This window comes from Leiobunum rupestre, chromosome 2, assembly GCF_980474605.1.
Source record: "Leiobunum rupestre chromosome 2, qqLeiRupe1.1.hap1, whole genome shotgun sequence".
NCBI classification, from domain to species: Eukaryota; Metazoa; Arthropoda; class Arachnida; order Opiliones; family Sclerosomatidae; genus Leiobunum; species Leiobunum rupestre.
Window position 1 is genome coordinate 65,561,692 of NC_143385.1, and position 25,690 is coordinate 65,587,381.

The 25,690-nt window shown below is 37.5% G+C and overlaps 1 protein-coding gene across 1 annotated transcript in view; it reads right to left on the reverse strand.

Annotated features, from left to right (window-relative positions):
- LOC149958805 (kielin/chordin-like protein) overlaps window positions 1-25,690 on the reverse strand; it is a 100,377-nt gene that overhangs the window by 2,489 nt on the left and 72,198 nt on the right. The window contains exons 30-36 of the mRNA XM_090167251.1: window positions 6,513-6,659; window positions 6,292-6,445; window positions 5,040-5,272; window positions 3,389-3,490; window positions 1,964-2,128; window positions 646-756; window positions 396-576 (exon numbers count right to left, since the gene is read on the reverse strand). Coding sequence (XP_090023377.1) covers window positions 396-576; window positions 646-756; window positions 1,964-2,128; window positions 3,389-3,490; window positions 5,040-5,272; window positions 6,292-6,445; window positions 6,513-6,659 — 1,093 coding nt within the window. The remainder of the gene's footprint in view (window positions 1-395; window positions 577-645; window positions 757-1,963; window positions 2,129-3,388; window positions 3,491-5,039; window positions 5,273-6,291; window positions 6,446-6,512; window positions 6,660-25,690) is intronic.

Sequence of the window (25,690 nt, forward strand, 5' to 3'; positions counted from 1 at the left end):
CATTCGAAATACTATTTGGCATTCGAAATACTATTTGGCATTCGAAATAATATTTGGCATTCGAAATACTATTTGGCATTCGAAATACTATTTGGCATTCGAAATACTATTTGGCATTCGAAATACTATTTGGCATTCGAAATACTATTTGGCATTCGAAATACTATTTGGCATTCGAAATACTATTTGGCATTCGAAATACTATTTGGCATTCGAAATACTATTTGGCATTCGAAATACTATTTGGCATTCGAAATACTATTTGGCATTCGAAATACCATTTGGTATTCGATCAGTTAACAACTATTCGAGTTATAAATGGTATTTGCACACTTTGGAGATAAAGAAATTCAAAATCGAGCAAAAACAATAGTTTGACATCGCATAGGCTTTACCGCAAAGTCCTGGTTTTCTCCAATCCAAAATGACCCCAACTTCGGAGCATTTTCGGGAGTACATCTCCAGGATGTCGCACAGACAGTCGAAGGTCTCCCAACAGGCGCAGAGGTCGAAGATGCAAGAGGCGTAGTACGGCTCCGGCGAAAATACTTTGTGGCATGGTCTGAAGGCGGAACTCTAAGAATTAAATTTCACATTTTTAAACGGTTTCTTCTTTAGCGAAATTATGGCACGTGGTCGCAGTACTTTTAATACTGAACATTTATTGTTGGCTAGTTTCAAGATGTGAAAGCCGCTTTTACTGCAAGGGTCGATCGCTTGTGTCTCTTGACACGAACTTAGTTGTGGCCCTGACGACTGAAAATATTGTTAATAATTGTCTTGGTTAGTTCTATCGGAAGTATATAAATATACATCTCTATATCCTTCTAATTAGGGTTGGCACTTTTGATTTTTTTTTAATAAAAATCAAATTAATCGATTTTTTAATAAAAATAAAATTAATCATTTTTAATAAAAATAAAATTAATCGTTTTCTTATAAAAATAAAATTAATCGCTTTCTTTTAAAAACCAAATTAATCGATTTTTTTTATTAAAATCAAATTAATCGTTTCTTTTATAACAATCAAAATAATCGATTTTTTATAAAAATGAAATTAATCGATTTTTATAAAAACCAAATTAATCGATTTTTTTATTAAAATCAAATTAATCGTTTCTTTTATAAAAATCAAAATAATCGATTTTTTATAAAAATGAAATTAATCGATTTTTTTTATTTAAATTGGACTTTTATATAGAATTTATTGATTTTTATAAAATTATTGACTTTTACTGTTTTCAAATATTTTAGTTTTATCAGTTAGCTAATCTTGAATTAAATGTAATCTTAGATAAATTTAATTACTATGCAGTATTTTAGACAGCTCAGATTTTCTATGAATTTTAATCTTTCAGATCCCTACGCAGTGTAATTTTGACATTTTACATTTTTCGGCGGAGTGATATAAGGCGTGTTTTGGTATATGGTTCCACAAAGGTACAAGTTTCATTGTTAAAACCTTGATGGATACTTCACTCGTAAGAATGTTATTATATATTTCTGGTTCTATGTAAGCTATGAAAGTTTTTATAAATGCATTAGTAACATAATTAACGTAAGTATGACACGACATTTTTCTCTCAAAGTCAATAGTTTTAATGAAAAGTAGTCTAGCTGTTTCGCCAATGAAATATATTGAAATATCGTATTTATTGCCAAGGCACCACCTTAGGCGGCTAGGCCCAAGTCATCTAGCGACTTTTAAAGGCATTAATTCAGGTGGCCGGGTTACAATGCGCAGGAGGGTGGTGGTAAGCCCTTCATGCCACGCGAGCTAACAGCTCCCTACATTCATAATGGTCAGTATTACCGTTAATCTCCACAAGTCTTCATGGAAGGGGAAACCGAATAAAGAGTTCAATCTTATACTAATGGCTATTATGTTACTTATGACACACTACAAATGTTTGGAATACATAGATTTTAAATAAATCTAAGATTAAAAATATTTAAAATTTACTTTCCAACTATCTCCAAAATACGTTTCGGTAGATGCGATTTGACCATTGGGTAGTTTGAAGTCATCTTGCGGATATCCGTTGAAATTACCACACAGACCGCAGACTTTATTGGCGTAGGTTCCCGAGACACTGATTTCCACGAAACTTTCACCATCCCAGATCACCTGACCAATCGGAAAACATCACGTCATATTTATTTAAATATCAGATATTGTTGCCTCTTAGGCGAATCGACACTGAAGCGAACGAATATCATTTTAAGGTACGTTTTTCAATCAAATATTCTATTAAAAATAACAATACAAACTTAAGATCCCCTTAGTTCGTACCATTCTAAAGCAAAAATTACCTTAACTTTAGAGGTGAAAAACAAAAATATAGTGATATAAGTGATATAAGAACATTGGGGGAAGTTAAATTTACCATACCGCGACCCTCTTGTTTATAAGATTAATAACAACATTGGGGGAAGTTAAATTTGCCATACCACGACTAACTTGTTCATAAGATTAATAAGAACATTGGGGGAGTTAAAATTGCCATACCGCAACCCTCTTGTTTATAAGATTAATAACAACATTGGGGGAAGTTAAATTTGCCATACCACGCCCAACTTGTTTATAAGATTAATAAGAACATCGGGGGAAGTTAAATTTGCTATACCACGACCAACTTGTTTATAAGATTAATAACAACATTGGGGGAAATTAAAATTTCCATACCACGACCAACTTGTTTATATGATTAATAAGAACATTTGGGGAAATTAAAATTGCCCTACCGCGACCCTCTTGTTTATAAGATTAATAACAACATTGGGGGAAATTAAAATTTCCATACCACGACCAACTTGTTTATATGATTAATAAGAACATTTGGGGAAATTAAATTTGCCATACCGCGACCCTCTTGTTTATAAGATTAATAACAACATTGGGGGAAATTAAATTTTCCATATCACGACCAACTTGTTTATATGAATAATAAGAACATTTGGGGAAATTAAATTGCCATAACGCGACCCACTTGTTTATAAGATTAATAACAACATTGGGGGAAATTAAATTTTCCATATCACGACCAACTTGTTTATATGATTAATAAGAACATTTGGGGAAATTAAATTGCCATAACGCGACCCACTTGTTTATAAGAATTTATTAATATTTTCCAATAGCGCTGATTGAATTTATATGCACGTGGCTGTAGTTTTAACCTTAAACTTGAATCTTGAATATTTGCGACCAGAGATATTTAAAATTCGTGGCGACACTGTACATCGATAGATGCTGTTACGTTCCAAGTTTCATTTAAATCGGTTCACTTTTACTACGCTTACGACGATGACCAACATTCGGCAATAGAGTCGCTGATAGTGAACTTCGCTCGCTTAAGGTCGCTTCGCTTCAAATGACGTTTCATACCTGAACTCCAACATCGGTGGACAGCAGCACCGAAGTCCCCGCTGGCTCAATATAAAAGTACGATTCGTGTAGAAACGGGACCGAGACTACCTGGTCGTTGACCTGTATTCATTTTACTCATTAGTGTCTTAGTGTTAGTAGGAGTACATCAATATTAGGAGTATTCAGTTACCCTTGCCGATGCGTTTGCCTCATGTAAATTGTAAGGTTTGAAGCGCCATCTGTTACAATTACGGCGAAGCTATTATTTCATAAAAAACCACCCTTTATGATGGCGCTACCTATCGTGAAATTGCGAAACTAAATGGGGGTGGGAAAATTAAGATAAATATGAGCGACTATTATGCTCTAGCACACTGTATCAGTGACCTTTAAAAATTACCCACAAACAAACGGTACAGAAACGAAACAAGACGATCGCAACCACAATTTTGATTCGGCGGCGCCTCATTAACATATTTTTAAATTTCATTTAAGTTTAAATCAAATAGCTATAATTCTATAGAAGTGGGAATGGGATAACGGGAATTAGTCTATCAAAGCGGGAATGGGATAAAGGGAAGTCTATCCAAGCGGGAATGGGATAAAGGCATGTCTATCCAAGCGGGAATGGGATGAAGGGAAGTCTATCCAAGCGGGAATGGGATAAAGGGATGTCTATCCAAGCGGGAATGGGATAACGGGAAGTCTATCAAAGCGGGAATGGGATGACGGGAAGTCTATCAAATCGGGAATGGGATAACGAGAAGTCTATCAAATCGGGAATGGGATAACGGGAAGTCTATCAAAGCGGGAATGGGATAACGGGAAGTCTATCAAAGCGGGAATGGGATGACGGGAAGTCTATCAAATCGGGAATGGGATAACGAGAAGTCTATCAAATCGGGAATGGGATAACGGGAAGTCTATCAAAGCGGGAATGGGATAACGGGAAGTCTATCAAAGCGGGAATGGGATAACGAGAAGTCTATCAAATCGGGAATGGGATGATGGGAAGTCTATCAAATCGGGAATGGGATAACGGGAAGTCTATCAAAGCGGGAATGGGATAACGGGAAGTCTATCAAAGCGGGAATGGGATGACGGGAAGTCTATCAAATCGGGAATGGGATAACGAGAAGTCTATCAAATCGGGAATGGGATAACGGGAAGTCTATCAAAGCGGGAATGGGATAACGGGAAGTCTATCAAAGCGGGAATGGGATAACGAGAAGTCTATCAAATCGGGAATGGGATGATGGGAAGTCTATCAAATCGGGAATGGGATAACGGGAAGTCTATCAAAGCGGGAATGGGATAACGGGAAGTCTATCAAATCGGGAATGGGATAACGGGAAGTCTATCAAAGCGGGAATGGGATGACGGGAAGTCTATCAAATCGGGAATGGGATAACGAGAAGTCTATCAAATCGGGAATGGGATAACGAGAAGTCTATCAAATCGGGAATGGGATAACGGGAAGTCTATCAAAGCGGGAATGGGATGACGGGAAGTCTATCAAATCGGGAATGGGATAACGGGAAGTCTATCAAAGCGGAAATGGAATAAATAAAATTATCTGAAGCGTATCCGACAGACGCCATTCATAATTGAATACTCTAAGTTTGATGTACTCCTGGTTATGTTAAAAATAGACAACTTGGCGTCATACCATAACGACGGGTCCCTTGTAGAGATCAATGTTCACGTCCTGAATTTGAACGTGGACGCTTTCGGTCCACGAGACCACTTTCTTGCCCCTGTCGCTATTTTGGACTTCAACCGTGAAGTTCCCCGTGAGACAGTCCTTCGCCAAAATGTACCGGCATGTCCCTTGAAAGTGTATCATTTGTCCATCGAAAGTGCGGTAATGCGGGTCCCCGAAGGCAGCGCAAGTGGCCGGTTCTGACACGTTTCAAACAGAAAGTTCCTTTACAATCCCCGCCATTAACGAGAATGTACTTATTTCAACTTGGAAAGAATGACTTGTTGAGATTATTTTAAGCGTTGCTTCTGCAATCCCCCTCACGTTCTAACAGTACGCTCCAGCCCATGAAATAAATCAAATCAGCCCAGTATCTCGTTGGTTCCCTAAATCTGACGTCTGCCGACGCCATTGAAGTGCACGCCGGTGACGTATTTTCTCCCCCCCCCCTCACTCGTGCAGGGGGAATGCTTCGACTATGAATCATGGCCGTGGATCGTCTCGACATACTCATTATTTCGTAGAAGAAATAAATACAAATGTCTCACTATTAATTTTATTATAATATTAATTGTAATATTAATTGTAATATTAATTGTAATATTAATTGTAATATTAATTGCAATATTAATTGTATTATTAATTGCAATATTAATTGTATTATTAATTGTAATATTATTTGTAATACTAATTGTAATACGAATTGTAATATTATTTGTAATACTAATTGTAATACGAATTGTAATATTCATTGTAAAATTAATTGTAGTATTAATTGTATTATTAATTGCAATATTAATTGTATCATTAATTGTATTATTAATTGTAGTATTAATTGTAATATTAATTGCAATATTAATTGTAATACTAATTGTAATATTAATTGTAATACTAATTGTAATATTAATTGTAGTATTAATTGCAATATTAATTGTATTATTAATTGTATTATTAATTGTAGTATTAATTGTATTATTAATTGTAATATTAATTGTAATATTAATTGTAGTATTAATTGTAATATTAATTGTTGTATTAATTGTAATATTAATTTCATAAAAAAAATTAAGTTCATTTCAGGAAAAATTCGACGTATAGTATTTTTTGGTTTATTTTAAATTTGTATTTTAGACTTGGGAATCAGCCTAGCTGGATATTATTATAATTTTTATTACTGGTAAAAATGAGACTTGTGTGTATAAGAATTATGAACCCTTACTTAAAATGCATTTTGGACAGCATTGTCCTGGGTCCACAGTTGGGGTATATCCATTCAGACATCGAACTGGCAGGCATCTTCGCGTGTTGCACTTAACTACTTGATTCTTGCAAGTGCATTCGGTGCAAGCGTCTAATTTCCATATTTGCTCATTCTACGGCGATTTAAATCAACTTAATATTTAATTTAATTTATTGATTGTAAAGTGTAGTATGACGTACCCGATAAATTTCGTCGGAATAGATGCAGGATAATTCGGTATTGTTGATACATTGTCCGCAACATTGGTTGGGTTGTTTAACTAGATTTTGATGCTCGTTGCAAACCAGTAATGGGCAAATCTCCTTAGTGCAGTTGATCGTACCATTCTAAAGCAAGGTTTGGTTTCATTTTATAGGAAAAATAAAAGTAGACATTTAATTTAAATAATGATTATCTTGATGGTGACTAATTTAAATATAGTAATCCGCCTGTCGTCGAGGGAAAGTACAATTTGCCGTATCGGGACCGTCTTGTTTATAAGAACATTGGGAAAGGGAAGTTTACCATACAGCAACCCATTTCATGGTAAGATCATTGACCAAAAATATAATTTTACCATAGTCTGAACCATTGTTTGCCAGAGCATTGGAAGGAAAATATTATTTTACCATAGCCCGACCAACTTGTTTGTAAGAGCATTGGAAGTAAAATACAATTGGTCACACTCGGACCCACTTGTTTTAAGCGCAAGGGAAGGAAAATATAATTTGGTCACAATCCGACCCACTTGTTTGTAAGAACATTGGAAGGAAAATATAATTTGGTCCCAATCCCAATCCGACCCACTTGTTTGTAAGAGCAATGGAAGGATAATATAATTTTGTCACACTCCAACCCACTTGTTTGTAAGAGCAATGGAAGGAAAATATAATTTGGTCACACTCCAACCCACTTGTTTGTAAGAACATTGGAAGGAAAACATAATTTGGTCACACTACGACCCACTTGTTTGTTAGAGCTATGGAAGGAAAATATAATTGTAGCACACTCCAACCCACTTGTTTGTAAGCGCATTGGAAGGAAAATATAATTTGGTCACATTCAACCCACTTGTTTGTAAGAACATTGGAAGGAAAACATAATATGGTCACACTCCGACCCACTTGTTTGTAAGCGCAATGGAAGGAAAATATAATTTGGTCACATTAAACCCACTTGTTTGTAAGAACATTGGAAGGAAAACATAATTTGGTCACACTCCGACCCACTTGTTTGTTAGAGCAATGGAAGGAAAATATAATTGTGGCACACTCCAACCCACTTGTTTGTAATCGCAATGGAAGGAAAATATAATTTGGTCACATTCAACCCACTTGTTTGTAAGAACATTGGAAGGAAAACATAATTTGGTCACACTCCGACCCACTTGTTTGTTAGAGCAATGGAAGGAAAATATAATTGTGGCACACTCCAACCCACTTGTTTGTAATCGCAATGGAAGGAAAATATAATTTGGTCACATTCAACCCACTTGTTTGTAAGAACATTGGAAGGAAAACATAATTTGGTCACACTCCGACCCACTTGTTTGTTAGAGCAATGGAAGGAAAATATAATTGTGGCACACTCCAACCCACTTATTTGTAATCGCAATGGAAGGAAAATATAATTTGGTCACATTCAACCCACTTGTTTGTAAGAACATTGGAAGGAAAACATAATTTGGTCACACTCCGACCCACTTGTTTGTTAGAGCAATGGAAGGAAAATATAATTGTGGCACACTCCAACCCACTTGTTTGTAATCGCAATGGAAGGAAAATATAATTTGGTCACATTCAACCCACTTGTTTGTAAGAACATTGGAAGGAAAACATAATTTGGTCACACTCCGACCCACTTGTTTGTTAGAGCAATGGAAGGAAAATATAATTGTGGCACACTCCAACCCACTTGTTTGTAATCGCAATGGAAGGAAAATATAATTTGGTCACATTCAACCCACTTGTTTGTAAGAACATTGGAAGGAAAACATAATTTGGTCACACTCCGACCCACTTGTTTGTTAGAGCAATGGAAGGAAAATATAATTGTGGCACACTCCAACCCACTTGTTTGTAATCGCAATGGAAGGAAAATATAATTTGGTCACATTCAACCCACTTGTTTGTAAGAACATTGGAAGGAAAACATAATTTGGTCACACTCCGACCCACTTGTTTGTTAGAGCAATGGAAGGAAAATATAATTGTGGCACACTCCAACCCACTTGTTTGTAATCGCAATGGAAGGAAAATATAATTTGGTCACATTCAACCCACTTGTTTGTAAGAACATTGGAAGGAAAACATAATTTGGTCACACTCCGACCCACTTGTTTGTTAGAGCAATGGAAGGAAAATATAATTGTGGCACACTCCAACCCACTTGTTTGTAATCGCAATGGAAGGAAAATATAATTTGGTCACATTCAACCCACTTGTTTGTAAGAACATTGGAAGGAAAACATAATTTGGTCACACTCCGACCCACTTGTTTGTTAGAGCAATGGAAGGAAAATATAATTGTGGCACACTCCAACCCACTTGTTTGTAATCGCAATGGAAGGAAAATATAATTTGGTCACATTCAACCCACTTGTTTGTAAGAACATTGGAAGGAAAACATAATTTGGTCACACTCCGACCCACTTGTTTGTTAGAGCAATGGAAGGAAAATATAATTGTGGCACACTCCAACCCACTTGTTTGTAATCGCAATGGAAGGAAAATATAATTTGGTCACATTCAACCCACTTGTTTGTAAGAACATTGGAAGGAAAACATAATTTGGTCACACTCCGACCCACTTGTTTGTTAGAGCAATGGAAGGAAAATATAATTGTGGCACACTCCAACCCACTTGTTTGTAATCGCAATGGAAGGAAAATATAATTTGGTCACACTCCAACCCACTTGTTTGTAAGAACATTGGAAGGAAAACATAATTTGGTCACACTCCGACCCACTTGTTTGTTAGAGCAATGGAAGGAAAATATAATTGTGGCACACTCCAACCCACTTGTTTGTAATCGCAATGGAAGGAAAATATAATTTGGTCACATTCAACCCACTTGTTTGTAAGAACATTGGAAGGAAAACATAATTTGGTCACACTCCGACCCACTTGTTTGTTAGAGCAATGGAAGGAAAATATAATTATGCCACACTCCAACCCACTTGTTTGTAAGCGCAATGGAAGGAAAATATAATTTGGTCACACTCCGACCCACTTGTTTGTTAGAGCAATGGAAGGAAAATATAATTGTGCCACACTCCAACCCAATTGTTTGTAAGCGCAATGGAAGGAAAATATAATTTGGTCACATTCAACCAACTTGTTTGTAAGAACATTGGAAGGAAAACATAATTTGGTCACACTCCGACCCACTTGTTTGTTAGAGCAACGGAAGGAAAATATAATTATGCCACACTCCAACCCACTTGTTTGTAAGCGCAATGGAAGGAAAATATAATTTGGTCACATTCAACCAACTTGTTTGTAAGAACATTGGAAGGAAAACATAATTTGGTCACACTCCGACCCACTTGTTTGTTAGAGCAATGGAAGGAAAATATAATTGTGGCACACTCCAACCCACTTGTTTGTAATCGCAATGGAAGGAAAATATAATTTGGTCACATTCAACCCACTTGTTTGTAAGAACATTGGAAGGAAAACATAATTTGGTCACACTCCGACCCACTTGTTTGTTAGAGCAATGGAAGGAAAATATAATTGTGGCACACTCCAACCCACTTGTTTGTAATCGCAATGGAAGGAAAATATAATTTGGTCACATTCAACCCACTTGTTTGTAAGAACATTGGAAGGAAAACATAATTTGGTCACACTCCGACCCACTTGTTTGTTAGAGCAATGGAAGGAAAATATAATTGTGGCACACTCCAACCCACTTGTTTGTAATCGCAATGGAAGGAAAATATAATTTGGTCACATTCAACCCACTTGTTTGTAAGAACATTGGAAGGAAAACATAATTTGGTCACACTCCGACCCACTTGTTTGTTAGAGCAATGGAAGGAAAATATAATTGTGGCACACTCCAACCCACTTGTTTGTAATCGCAATGGAAGGAAAATATAATTTGGTCACATTCAACCCACTTGTTTGTAAGAACATTGGAAGGAAAACATAATTTGGTCACACTCCGACCCACTTGTTTGTTAGAGCAATGGAAGGAAAATATAATTGTGGCACACTCCAACCCACTTGTTTGTAATCGCAATGGAAGGAAAATATAATTTGGTCACATTCAACCCACTTGTTTGTAAGAACATTGGAAGGAAAACATAATTTGGTCACACTCCGACCCACTTGTTTGTTAGAGCAATGGAAGGAAAATATAATTGTGGCACACTCCAACCCACTTGTTTGTAATCGCAATGGAAGGAAAATATAATTTGGTCACATTCAACCCACTTGTTTGTAAGAACATTGGAAGGAAAACATAATTTGGTCACACTCCGACCCACTTGTTTGTTAGAGCAATGGAAGGAAAATATAATTGTGGCACACTCCAACCCACTTGTTTGTAATCGCAATGGAAGGAAAATATAATTTGGTCACATTCAACCCACTTGTTTGTAAGAACATTGGAAGGAAAACATAATTTGGTCACACTCCGACCCACTTGTTTGTTAGAGCAATGGAAGGAAAATATAATTGTGGCACACTCCAACCCACTTGTTTGTAATCGCAATGGAAGGAAAATATAATTTGGTCACACTCCAACCCACTTGTTTGTAAGAACATTGGAAGGAAAACATAATTTGGTCACACTCCGACCCACTTGTTTGTTAGAGCAATGGAAGGAAAATATAATTGTGGCACACTCCAACCCACTTGTTTGTAATCGCAATGGAAGGAAAATATAATTTGGTCACATTCAACCCACTTGTTTGTAAGAACATTGGAAGGAAAACATAATTTGGTCACACTCCGACCCACTTGTTTGTTAGAGCAATGGAAGGAAAATATAATTATGCCACACTCCAACCCACTTGTTTGTAAGCGCAATGGAAGGAAAATATAATTTGGTCACACTCCGACCCACTTGTTTGTTAGAGCAATGGAAGGAAAATATAATTGTGCCACACTCCAACCCAATTGTTTGTAAGCGCAATGGAAGGAAAATATAATTTGGTCACATTCAACCAACTTGTTTGTAAGAACATTGGAAGGAAAACATAATTTGGTCACACTCCGACCCACTTATTTGTTAGAGCAATGGAAGGAAAATATAATTATGCCACACTCCAACCCACTTGTTTGTAAGCGCAATGGAAGGAAAATATAATTTGGTCACACTCCGACCCACTTGTTTGTTAGAGCAATGGAAGGAAAATATAATTGTGCCACACTCCAACCCACTTGTTTGTAAGCGCAATGTAAGGAAAATATAATTTGGTCACACTCCGACCCACTTGTTTGTTAGAGCAATGGAAGGAAAATATAATTGAGGCACACTCCAACCCACTTGTTTGTAATCGCAATGGAAGGAAAATATAATTTGGTCACATTCAACCCACTTGTTTGTAAGAACATTGGAAGGCAAACATAATTTGGTCACACTCCGACCCACTTGTTTGTTAGAGCAATGGAAGGAAAATATAATTGTGGCACACTCCAACCCACTTGTTTGTAATCGCAATGGAAGGAAAATATAATTTGGTCACATTCAACCCACTTGTTTGTAAGAACATTGGAAGGAAAACATAATTTGGTCACACTCCGATCCACTTGTTTGTTAGAGCAATGGAAGGAAAATATAATTGTGGCACACTCCAACCCACTTGTTTGTAATCGCAATGGAAGGAAAATATAATTTGGTCACATTCAACCCACTTGTTTGTAAGAACATTGGAAGGAAAACATAATTTGGTCACACTCCGACCCACTTGTTTGTTAGAGCAATGGAAGGAAAATATAATTGTGGCACACTCCAACCCACTTGTTTGTAATCGCAATGGAAGGAAAATATAATTTGGTCACATTCAACCCACTTGTTTGTAAGAACATTGGAAGGAAAACATAATTTGGTCACACTCCGACCCACTTGTTTGTTAGAGCAATGGAAGGAAAATATAATTGTGGCACACTCCAACCCACTTGTTTGTAATCGCAATGGAAGGAAAATATAATTTGGTCACATTCAACCCACTTGTTTGTAAGAACATTGGAAGGAAAACATAATTTGGTCACACTCCGACCCACTTGTTTGTTAGAGCAATGGAAGGAAAATATAATTGTGGCACACTCCAACCCACTTGTTTGTAATCGCAATGGAAGGAAAATATAATTTGGTCACACTCCAACCCACTTGTTTGTAAGAACATTGGAAGGAAAACATAATTTGGTCACACTCCGACCCACTTGTTTGTTAGAGCAATGGAAGGAAAATATAATTGTGGCACACTCCAACCCACTTGTTTGTAATCGCAATGGAAGGAAAATATAATTTGGTCACATTCAACCCACTTGTTTGTAAGAACATTGGAAGGAAAACATAATTTGGTCACACTCCGACCCACTTGTTTGTTAGAGCAATGGAAGGAAAATATAATTATGCCACACTCCAACCCACTTGTTTGTAAGCGCAATGGAAGGAAAATATAATTTGGTCACACTCCGACCCACTTGTTTGTTAGAGCAATGGAAGGAAAATATAATTGTGCCACACTCCAACCCAATTGTTTGTAAGCGCAATGGAAGGAAAATATAATTTGGTCACATTCAACCAACTTGTTTGTAAGAACATTGGAAGGAAAACATAATTTGGTCACACTCCGACCCACTTATTTGTTAGAGCAATGGAAGGAAAATATAATTATGCCACACTCCAACCCACTTGTTTGTAAGCGCAATGGAAGGAAAATATAATTTGGTCACACTCCGACCCACTTGTTTGTTAGAGCAATGGAAGGAAAATATAATTGTGCCACACTCCAACCCACTTGTTTGTAAGCGCAATGTAAGGAAAATATAATTTGGTCACACTCCGACCCACTTGTTTGTTAGAGCAATGGAAGGAAAATATAATTGAGGCACACTCCAACCCACTTGTTTGTAATCGCAATGGAAGGAAAATATAATTTGGTCACATTCAACCCACTTGTTTGTAAGAACATTGGAAGGCAAACATAATTTGGTCACACTCCGACCCACTTGTTTGTTAGAGCAATGGAAGGAAAATATAATTGTGGCACACTCCAACCCACTTGTTTGTAATCGCAATGGAAGGAAAATATAATTTGGTCACACTCCAACCCACTTGTTTGTAAGAACATTGGAAGGAAAACATAATTTGGTCACACTCCGACCCACTTGTTTGTTAGAGCAATGGAAGGAAAATATAATTGTGGCACACTCCAACCCACTTGTTTGTAATCGCAATGGAAGGAAAATATAATTTGGTCACATTCAACCCACTTGTTTGTAAGAACATTGGAAGGAAAACATAATTTGGTCACACTCCGACCCACTTGTTTGTTAGAGCAATGGAAGGAAAATATAATTATGCCACACTCCAACCCACTTGTTTGTAAGCGCAATGGAAGGAAAATATAATTTGGTCACATTCAACCCACTTGTTTGTAAGAACATTGGAAGGAAAACATAATTTGGTCACACTCCGACCCACTTGTTTGTTAGAGCAATGGAAGGAAAATATAATTGTGGCACACTCCAACCCACTTGTTTGTAATCGCAATGGAAGGAAAATATAATTTGGTCACATTCAACCCACTTGTTTGTAAGAACATTGGAAGGAAAACATAATTTGGTCACACTCCGACCCACTTGTTTGTTAGAGCAATGGAAGGAAAATATAATTGTGGCACACTCCAACCCACTTGTTTGTAATCGCAATGGAAGGAAAATATAATTTGGTCACATTCAACCCACTTGTTTGTAAGAACATTGGAAGGAAAACATAATTTGGTCACACTCCGACCCACTTGTTTGTTAGAGCAATGGAAGGAAAATATAATTGTGGCACACTCCAACCCACTTGTTTGTAATCGCAATGGAAGGAAAATATAATTTGGTCACACTCCAACCCACTTGTTTGTAAGAACATTGGAAGGAAAACATAATTTGGTCACACTCCGACCCACTTGTTTGTTAGAGCAATGGAAGGAAAATATAATTGTGGCACACTCCAACCCACTTGTTTGTAATCGCAATGGAAGGAAAATATAATTTGGTCACATTCAACCCACTTGTTTGTAAGAACATTGGAAGGAAAACATAATTTGGTCACACTCCGACCCACTTGTTTGTTAGAGCAATGGAAGGAAAATATAATTATGCCACACTCCAACCCACTTGTTTGTAAGCGCAATGGAAGGAAAATATAATTTGGTCACACTCCGACCCACTTGTTTGTTAGAGCAATGGAAGGAAAATATAATTGTGCCACACTCCAACCCAATTGTTTGTAAGCGCAATGGAAGGAAAATATAATTTGGTCACATTCAACCAACTTGTTTGTAAGAACATTGGAAGGAAAACATAATTTGGTCACACTCCGACCCACTTGTTTGTTAGAGCAACGGAAGGAAAATATAATTATGCCACACTCCAACCCACTTGTTTGTAAGCGCAATGGAAGGAAAATATAATTTGGTCACATTCAACCAACTTGTTTGTAAGAACATTGGAAGGAAAACATAATTTGGTCACACTCCGACCCACTTGTTTGTTAGAGCAATGGAAGGAAAATATAATTGTGGCACACTCCAACCCACTTGTTTGTAATCGCAATGGAAGGAAAATATAATTTGGTCACATTCAACCCACTTGTTTGTAAGAACATTGGAAGGAAAACATAATTTGGTCACACTCCGACCCACTTGTTTGTTAGAGCAATGGAAGGAAAATATAATTGTGGCACACTCCAACCCACTTGTTTGTAATCGCAATGGAAGGAAAATATAATTTGGTCACATTCAACCCACTTGTTTGTAAGAACATTGGAAGGAAAACATAATTTGGTCACACTCCGACCCACTTGTTTGTTAGAGCAATGGAAGGAAAATATAATTGTGGCACACTCCAACCCACTTGTTTGTAATCGCAATGGAAGGAAAATATAATTTGGTCACATTCAACCCACTTGTTTGTAAGAACATTGGAAGGAAAACATAATTTGGTCACACTCCGACCCACTTGTTTGTTAGAGCAATGGAAGGAAAATATAATTGTGGCACACTCCAACCCACTTGTTTGTAATCGCAATGGAAGGAAAATATAATTTGGTCACATTCAACCCACTTGTTTGTAAGAACATTGGAAGGAAAACATAATTTGGTCACACTCCGACCCACTTGTTTGTTAGAGCAATGGAAGGAAAATATAATTGTGGCACACTCCAACCCACTTGTTTGTAATCGCAATGGAAGGAAAATATAATTTGGTCACATTCAACCCACTTGTTTGTAAGAACATTGGAAGGAAAACATAATTTGGTCACACTCCGACCCACTTGTTTGTTAGAGCAATGGAAGGAAAATATAATTGTGGCACACTCCAACCCACTTGTTTGTAATCGCAATGGAAGGAAAATATAATTTGGTCACATTCAACCCACTTGTTTGTAAGAACATTGGAAGGAAAACATAATTTGGTCACACTCCGACCCACTTGTTTGTTAGAGCAATGGAAGGAAAATATAATTGTGGCACACTCCAACCCACTTGTTTGTAATCGCAATGGAAGGAAAATATAATTTGGTCACATTCAACCCACTTGTTTGTAAGAACATTGGAAGGAAAACATAATTTGGTCACACTCCGACCCACTTGTTTGTTAGAGCAATGGAAGGAAAATATAATTGTGGCACACTCCAACCCACTTGTTTGTAATCGCAATGGAAGGAAAATATAATTTGGTCACACTCCAACCCACTTGTTTGTAAGAACATTGGAAGGAAAACATAATTTGGTCACACTCCGACCCACTTGTTTGTTAGAGCAATGGAAGGAAAATATAATTGTGGCACACTCCAACCCACTTGTTTGTAATCGCAATGGAAGGAAAATATAATTTGGTCACATTCAACCCACTTGTTTGTAAGAACATTGGAAGGAAAACATAATTTGGTCACACTCCGACCCACTTGTTTGTTAGAGCAATGGAAGGAAAATATAATTATGCCACACTCCAACCCACTTGTTTGTAAGCGCAATGGAAGGAAAATATAATTTGGTCACACTCCGACCCACTTGTTTGTTAGAGCAATGGAAGGAAAATATAATTGTGCCACACTCCAACCCAATTGTTTGTAAGCGCAATGGAAGGAAAATATAATTTGGTCACATTCAACCAACTTGTTTGTAAGAACATTGGAAGGAAAACATAATTTGGTCACACTCCGACCCACTTATTTGTTAGAGCAATGGAAGGAAAATATAATTATGCCACACTCCAACCCACTTGTTTGTAAGCGCAATGGAAGGAAAATATAATTTGGTCACACTCCGACCCACTTGTTTGTTAGAGCAATGGAAGGAAAATATAATTGTGCCACACTCCAACCCACTTGTTTGTAAGCGCAATGTAAGGAAAATATAATTTGGTCACACTCCGACCCACTTGTTTGTTAGAGCAATGGAAGGAAAATATAATTGAGGCACACTCCAACCCACTTGTTTGTAATCGCAATGGAAGGAAAATATAATTTGGTCACATTCAACCCACTTGTTTGTAAGAACATTGGAAGGCAAACATAATTTGGTCACACTCCGACCCACTTGTTTGTTAGAGCAATGGAAGGAAAATATAATTGTGGCACACTCCAACCCACTTGTTTGTAATCGCAATGGAAGGAAAATATAATTTGGTCACACTCCAACCCACTTGTTTGTAAGAACATTGGAAGGAAAACATAATTTGGTCACACTCCGACCCACTTGTTTGTTAGAGCAATGGAAGGAAAATATAATTGTGGCACACTCCAACCCACTTGTTTGTAATCGCAATGGAAGGAAAATATAATTTGGTCACATTCAACCCACTTGTTTGTAAGAACATTGGAAGGAAAACATAATTTGGTCACACTCCGACCCACTTGTTTGTTAGAGCAATGGAAGGAAAATATAATTATGCCACACTCCAACCCACTTGTTTGTAAGCGCAATGGAAGGAAAATATAATTTGGTCACACTCCGACCCACTTGTTTGTTAGAGCAATGGAAGGAAAATATAATTGTGCCACACTCCAACCCAATTGTTTGTAAGCGCAATGGAAGGAAAATATAATTTGGTCACATTCAACCAACTTGTTTGTAAGAACATTGGAAGGAAAACATAATTTGGTCACACTCCGACCCACTTGTTTGTTAGAGCAATGGAAGGAAAATATAATTATGCCACACTCCAACCCACTTGTTTGTAAGCGCAATGGAAGGAAAATATAATTTGGTCACACTCCGACCCACTTGTTTGTTAGAGCAATGGAAGGAAAATATAATTGTGCCACACTCCAACCCACTTGTTTGTAAGCGCAATGGAAGGAAAATATAATTTGGTCACACTCCGACCCACTTGTTTGTTAGAGCTATGGAAGGAAAATATAATTGTGGCACACTCCAACCCACTTGTTTGTAATCGCAATGGAAGGAAAATATAATTTGGTCACATTCAACCCACTTGTTTGTAAGAACATTGGAAGGAAAACATAATTTGGTCACACTCCGACCCACTTGTTTGTTAGAGCAAAGGAAGGAAAATATAATTGTGCCACACTCCAACCCACTTGTTTGTAAGCGCAATGGAAGGAAAACATAATTTGGTCACACTCCGACCCACTTGTTTGTTAGAGCAATGGAAGGAAAATATAATTGTGCCACACTCCAACCCACTTGTTTGTAAGCGCAATGGAAGGAAAATATAATTTGGTCACACTCCGACCCACTTGTTTGTTAGAGCAATGGAAGGAAAATATAATTGAGGCACACTCCAACCCACTTGTTTGTAATCGCAATGGAAGGAAAATATAATTTGGTCACATTCAACCCACTTGTTTGTAAGAACATTGGAAGGAAAACATAATTTGGTCACACTCCGACCCACTTGTTTGTTAGAGCAATGGAAGGAAAATATAATTGTGGCACACTCCAACCCACTTGTTTGTAATCGCAATGGAAGGAAAATATAATTTGGTCACACTCCAACCCACTTGTTTGTAAGAACATTGGAAGGAAAACATAATTTGGTCACACTCCGACCCACTTGTTTGTTAGAGCAATGGAAGTAAAATATAATTGTGGCACACTCCAACCCACTTGTTTGTAATCGCAATGGAAGGAAATTATAATTTGGTCACATTCAACCCACTTGTTTGTAAGAACATTGGAAGGAAAACATAATTTGGTCACACTCCGACCCACTTGTTTGTTAGAGCAATGGAAGGAAAATATAATTATGCCACACTCCAACCCACTTGTTTGTAAGCGCAATGGAAGGAAAATATAATTTGGTCACACTCCGACCCACTTGTTTGTTAGAGCAATGGAAGGAAAATATAATTGTGCCACACTCCAACCCAATTGTTTGTAAGCGCAATGGAAGGAAAATATAATTTGGTCACATTCAACCAACTTGTTTGTAAGAACATTGGAAGGAAAACATAATTTGGTCACACTCCGACCCACTTATTTGTTAGAGCAATGGAAGGAAAATATAATTATGCCACACTCCAACCCACTTGTTTGTAAGCGCAATGGAAGGAAAATATAATTTGGTCACACTCCGACCCACTTGTTTGTTAGAGCAATGGAAGGAAAATATAATTGTGCCACACTCCAACCCACTTGTTTGTAAGCGCAATGGAAGGAAAATATAATTTGGTCACACTCCGACCCACTTGTTTGTTAGAGCAATGGAAGGAAAATATAATTGAGGCACACTCCAACCCACTTGTTTGTAATCGCAATGGAAGGAAAATATAATTTGGTCACATTCAACCCACTTGTTTGTAAGAACATTGGAAGGCAAACATAATTTGGTCACACTCCGACCCACTTGTTTGTTAGAGCAATGGAAGGAAAATATAATTGTGGCACACTCCAACCCACTTGTTTGTAATCGCAATGGAAGGAAAATATAATTTGGTCACACTCCAACCCACTTGTTTGTAAGAACATTGGAAGGAAAACATAATTTGGTCACACTCCGACCCACTTGTTTGTTAGAGCAATGGAAGGAAAATATAATTGTGGCACACTCCAACCCACTTGTTTGTAATCGCAATGGAAGGAAAATATAATTTGGTCACATTCAACCCACTTGTTTGTAAGAACATTGGAAGGAAAACATAATTTGGTCACACTCCGACCCACTTGTTTGTTAGAGCAATGGAAGGAAAATATAATTATGCCACACTCCAACCCACTTGTTTGTAAGCGCAATGGAAGGAAAATATAATTTGGTCACACTCCGACCCACTTGTTTGTTAGAGCAATGGAAGGAAAATATAATTGTGCCACACTCCAACCCAATTGTTTGTAAGCGCAATGGAAGGAAAATATAATTTGGTCACATTCAACCAACTTGTTTGTAAGAACATTGGAAGGAAAACATAATTTGGTCACACTCCGACCCACTTGTTTGTTAGAGCAATGGAAGGAAATATAATTATGCCACACTCCAACCCACTTGTTTGTAAGCGCAATGGAAGGAAAATATAATTTGGTCACACTCCGACCCACTTGTTTGTTAGAGCAATGGAAGGAAAATATAATTGTGCCACACTCCAACCCACTTGTTTGTAAGCGCAATGGAAGGAAAATATAATTTGGTCACACTCCGACCCACTTGTTTGTTAGAGCTATGGAAGGAAAATATAATTGTGGCACACTCCAACCCACTTGTTTGTAATCGCAATGGAAGGAAAATATAATTTGGTCACATTCAACCCACTTGTTTGTAAGAACATTGGAAGGAAAACATAATTTGGTCACACTCCGACCCACTTGTTTGTTAGAGCAATGGAAGGAAAATATAATTGTGCCACACTCCAACCCACTTGTTTGTAAGCGCAATGGAAGGAAAATATAATTTGGTCACACTCCAACCCACTTGTTTGTAAGCGCAATGGAAGGAAAATATAATTTGGTCACATTCAACCAACTTGTTTGTAAGAACATTGGAAGGAAAACATAATTTGGTCACACTCCGACCCACTTGTTTGTTAGAGCAATGGAAGGAAAATATAATTGTGCCACACTCCAACCCACTTGTTTGTAAGCGCAATGGAAGGAAAAAATAATTTGGTCACACTCCGACCCACTTGTTTGTTAGAGCAATGGAAGGAAAATATAATTGAGGCACACTCCAACCCACTTGTTTGTAATCGCAATGGAAGGAAAATATAATTTGGTCACATTCAACCCACTTGTTTGTAAGAACATTGGAAGGAAAACATAATTTGGTCACACTCCGACCCACTTGTTTGTTAGAGCAATGGAAGGAAAATATAATTGTGGCACACTCCAACCCACTTGTTTGTAATCGCAATGGAAGGAAAATATAATTTGGTCACACTCCAACCCACTTGTTTGTAAGAACATTGGAAGGAAAACATAATTTGGTCACACTCCGACCCACTTGTTTGTTAGAGCAATGGAAGGAAAATATAATTATGCCACACTCCAACCCACTTGTTTGTAAGCGCAATGGAAGGAAAATATAATTTGGTCACACTCCGACCCACTTGTTTGTTAGAGCAATGGAAGGAAAATATAATTGTGCCACACTCCAACCCAATTGTTTGTAAGCGCAATGGAAGGAAAATATAATTTGGTCACATTCAACCAACTTGTTTGTAAGAACATTGGAAGGAAAACATAATTTGGTCACACTCCGACCCACTTGTTTGTTAGAGCAATGGAAGGAAAATATAATTATGCCACACTCCAACCCACTTGTTTGTAAGCGCAATGGAAGGAAAATATAATTTGGTCACACTCCGACCCACTTGTTTGTTAGAGCAATGGAAGGAAAATATAATTGTGCCACACTCCAACCCACTTGTTTGTAAGCGCAATGGAAGGAAAATATAATTTGGTCACACTCCGACCCACTTGTTTGTTAGAGCTATGGAAGGAAAATATAATTGTGGCACACTCCAACCCACTTGTTTGTAATCGCAATGGAAGGAAAATATAATTTGGTCACATTCAACCCACTTGTTTGTAAGAACATTGGAAGGAAAACATAATTTGGTCACACTCCGACCCACTTGTTTGTAAGAACATTGGAAGGAAAATATAATTTGGTCCCAATCCCAATCCGACCCACTTGTTTGTAAGAGCAATGGAAGGATAATATAATTTTGTCACACTCCAACCCACTTGTTTGTAAGAGCAATGGAAGGAAAATATAATTTGGTCACACTCCAACCCACTTGTTTGTAAGAACATTGGAAGGAAAACATAATTTGGTCACACTACGACCCACTTGTTTGTTAGAGCTATGGAAGGAAAATATAATTGTAGCACACTCCAACCCACTTGTTTGTAAGCGCATTGGAAGGAAAATATAATTTGGTCACATTCAACCCACTTGTTTGTAAGAACATTGGAAGGAAAACATAATATGGTCACACTCCGACCCACTTGTTTGTAAGCGCAATGGAAGGAAAATATAATTTGGTCACATTAAACCCACTTGTTTGTAAGAACATTGGAAGGAAAACATAATTTGGTCACACTCCGACCCACTTGTTTGTTAGAGCAATGGAAGGAAAATATAATTGTGGCACACTCCAACCCACTTGTTTGTAATCGCAATGGAAGGAAAATATAATTTGGTCACATTCAACCCACTTGTTTGTAAGAACATTGGAAGGAAAACATAATTTGGTCACACTCCGACCCACTTGTTTGTTAGAGCAATGGAAGGAAAATATAATTGTGGCACACTCCAACCCACTTGTTTGTAATCGCAATGGAAGGAAAATATAATTTGGTCACATTCAACCCACTTGTTTGTAAGAACATTGGAAGGAAAACATAATTTGGTCACACTCCGACCCACTTGTTTGTTAGAGCAATGGAAGGAAAATATAATTGTGGCACACTCCAACCCACTTGTTTGTAATCGCAATGGAAGGAAAATATAATTTGGTCACATTCAACCCACTTGTTTGTAAGAACATTGGAAGGAAAACATAATTTGGTCACACTCCGACCCACTTGTTTGTTAGAGCAATGGAAGGAAAATATAATTGTGGCACACTCCAACCCACTTGTTTGTAATCGCAATGGAAGGAAAATATAATTTGGTCACATTCAACCCACTTGTTTGTAAGAACATTGGAAGGAAAACATAATTTGGTCACACTCCGACCCACTTGTTTGTTAGAGCAATGGAAGGAAAATATAATTGTGGCACACTCCAACCCACTTGTTTGTAATCGCAATGGAAGAAAAATATAATTTGGTCACATTCAACCCACTTGTTTGTAAGAACATTGGAAGGAAAACATAATTTGGTCACACTCCGACCCACTTGTTTGTTAGAGCAATGGAAGGAAAATATAATTGTGGCACACTCCAACCCACTTGTTTGTAATCGCAATGGAAGGAAAATATAATTTGGTCACACTCCAACCCACTTGTTTGTAAGAACATTGGAAGGAAAACATAATTTGGTCACACTCCGACCCACTTGTTTGTTAGAGCAATGGAAGGAAAATATAATTGTGGCACACTCCAACCCACTTGTTTGTAATCGCAATGGAAGGAAAATATAATTTGGTCACATTCAACCCACTTGTTTGTAAGAACATTGGAAGGAAAACATAATTTGGTCACACTCCGACCCACTTGTTTGTTAGAGCAATGGAAGGAAAATATAATTATGCCACACTCCAACCCACTTGTTTGTAAGCGCAATGGAAGGAAAATATAATTTGGTCACACTCCGACCCACTTGTTTGTTAGAGCAATGGAAGGAAAATATAATTGTGCCACACTCCAACCCAATTGTTTGTAAGCGCAATGGAAGGAAAATATAATTTGGTCACATTCAACCAACTTGTTTGTAAGAACATTGGAAGGAAAACATAATTTGGTCACACTCCGACCCACTTGTTTGTTAGAGCAATGGAAGGAAAATATAATTATGCCACACTCCAACCCACTTGTTTGTAAGCGCAATGGAAGGAAAATATAATTTGGTCACATTCAACCAACTTGTTTGTAAGAACATTGGAAGGAAAACATAATTTGGTCACACTCCGACCCACTTGTTTGTTAGAGCAATGGAAGGAAAATATAATTGTGGCACACTCCAACCCACTTGTTTGTAATCGCAATGGAAGGAAAATATAATTTGGTCACATTCAACCCACTTGTTTGTAAGAACATTGGAAGGAAAACATAATTTGGTCACACTCCGACCCACTTGTTTGTTAGAGCAATGGAAGGAAAATATAATTGTGGCACACTCCAACCCACTTGTTTGTAATCGCAATGGAAGGAAAATATAATTTGGTCACATTCAACCCACTTGTTTGTAAGAACATTGGAAGGAAAACATAATTTGGTCACACTCCGACCCACTTGTTTGTTAGAGCAATGGAAGGAAAATATAATTGTGGCACACTCCAACCCACTTGTTTGTAATCGCAATGGAAGGAAAATATAATTTGGTCACATTCAACCCACTTGTTTGTAAGAACATTGGAAGGAAAACATAATTTGGTCACACTCCGACCCACTTGTTTGTTAGAGCAATGGAAGGAAAATATAATTGTGGCACACTCCAACCCACTTGTTTGTAATCGCAATGGAAGGAAAATATAATTTGGTCACATTCAACCCACTTGTTTGTAAGAACATTGGAAGGAAAACATAATTTGGTCACACTCCGACCCACTTGTTTGTTAGAGCAATGGAAGGAAAATATAATTGTGGCACACTCCAACCCACTTGTTTGTAATCGCAATGGAAGGAAAATATAATTTGGTCACATTCAACCCACTTGTTTGTAAGAACATTGGAAGGAAAACATAATTTGGTCACACTCCGACCCACTTGTTTGTTAGAGCAATGGAAGGAAAATATAATTGTGGCACACTCCAACCCACTTGTTTGTAATCGCAATGGAAGGAAAATATAATTTGGTCACACTCCAACCCACTTGTTTGTAAGAACATTGGAAGGAAAACATAATTTGGTCACACTCCGACCCACTTGTTTGTTAGAGCAATGGAAGGAAAATATAATTGTGGCACACTCCAACCCACTTGTTTGTAATCGCAATGGAAGGAAAATATAATTTGGTCACATTCAACCCACTTGTTTGTAAGAACATTGGAAGGAAAACATAATTTGGTCACACTCCGACCCACTTGTTTGTTAGAGCAATGGAAGGAAAATATAATTATGCCACACTCCAACCCACTTGTTTGTAAGCGCAATGGAAGGAAAATATAATTTGGTCACACTCCGACCCACTTGTTTGTTAGAGCAATGGAAGGAAAATATAATTGTGCCACACTCCAACCCAATTGTTTGTAAGCGCAATGGAAGGAAAATATAATTTGGTCACATTCAACCAACTTGTTTGTAAGAACATTGGAAGGAAAACATAATTTGGTCACACTCCGACCCACTTGTTTGTTAGAGCAATGGAAGGAAAATATAATTATGCCACACTCCAACCCACTTGTTTGTAAGCGCAATGGAAGGAAAATATAATTTGGTCACATTCAACCAACTTGTTTGTAAGAACATTGGAAGGAAAACATAATTTGGTCACACTCCGACCCACTTGTTTGTTAGAGCAATGGAAGGAAAATATAATTGTGGCACACTCCAACCCACTTGTTTGTAATCGCAATGGAAGGAAAATATAATTTGGTCACATTCAACCCACTTGTTTGTAAGAACATTGGAAGGAAAACATAATTTGGTCACACTCCGACCCACTTGTTTGTTAGAGCAATGGAAGGAAAATATAATTGTGGCACACTCCAACCCACTTGTTTGTAATCGCAATGGAAGGAAAATATAATTTGGTCACATTCAACCCACTTGTTTGTAAGAACATTGGAAGGAAAACATAATTTGGTCACACTCCGACCCACTTGTTTGTTAGAGCAATGGAAGGAAAATATAATTGTGGCACACTCCAACCCACTTGTTTGTAATCGCAATGGAAGGAAAATATAATTTGGTCACATTCAACCCACTTGTTTGTAAGAACATTGGAAGGAAAACATAATTTGGTCACACTCCGACCCACTTGTTTGTTAGAGCAATGGAAGGAAAATATAATTGTGGCACACTCCAACCCACTTGTTTGTAATCGCAATGGAAGGAAAATATAATTTGGTCACATTCAA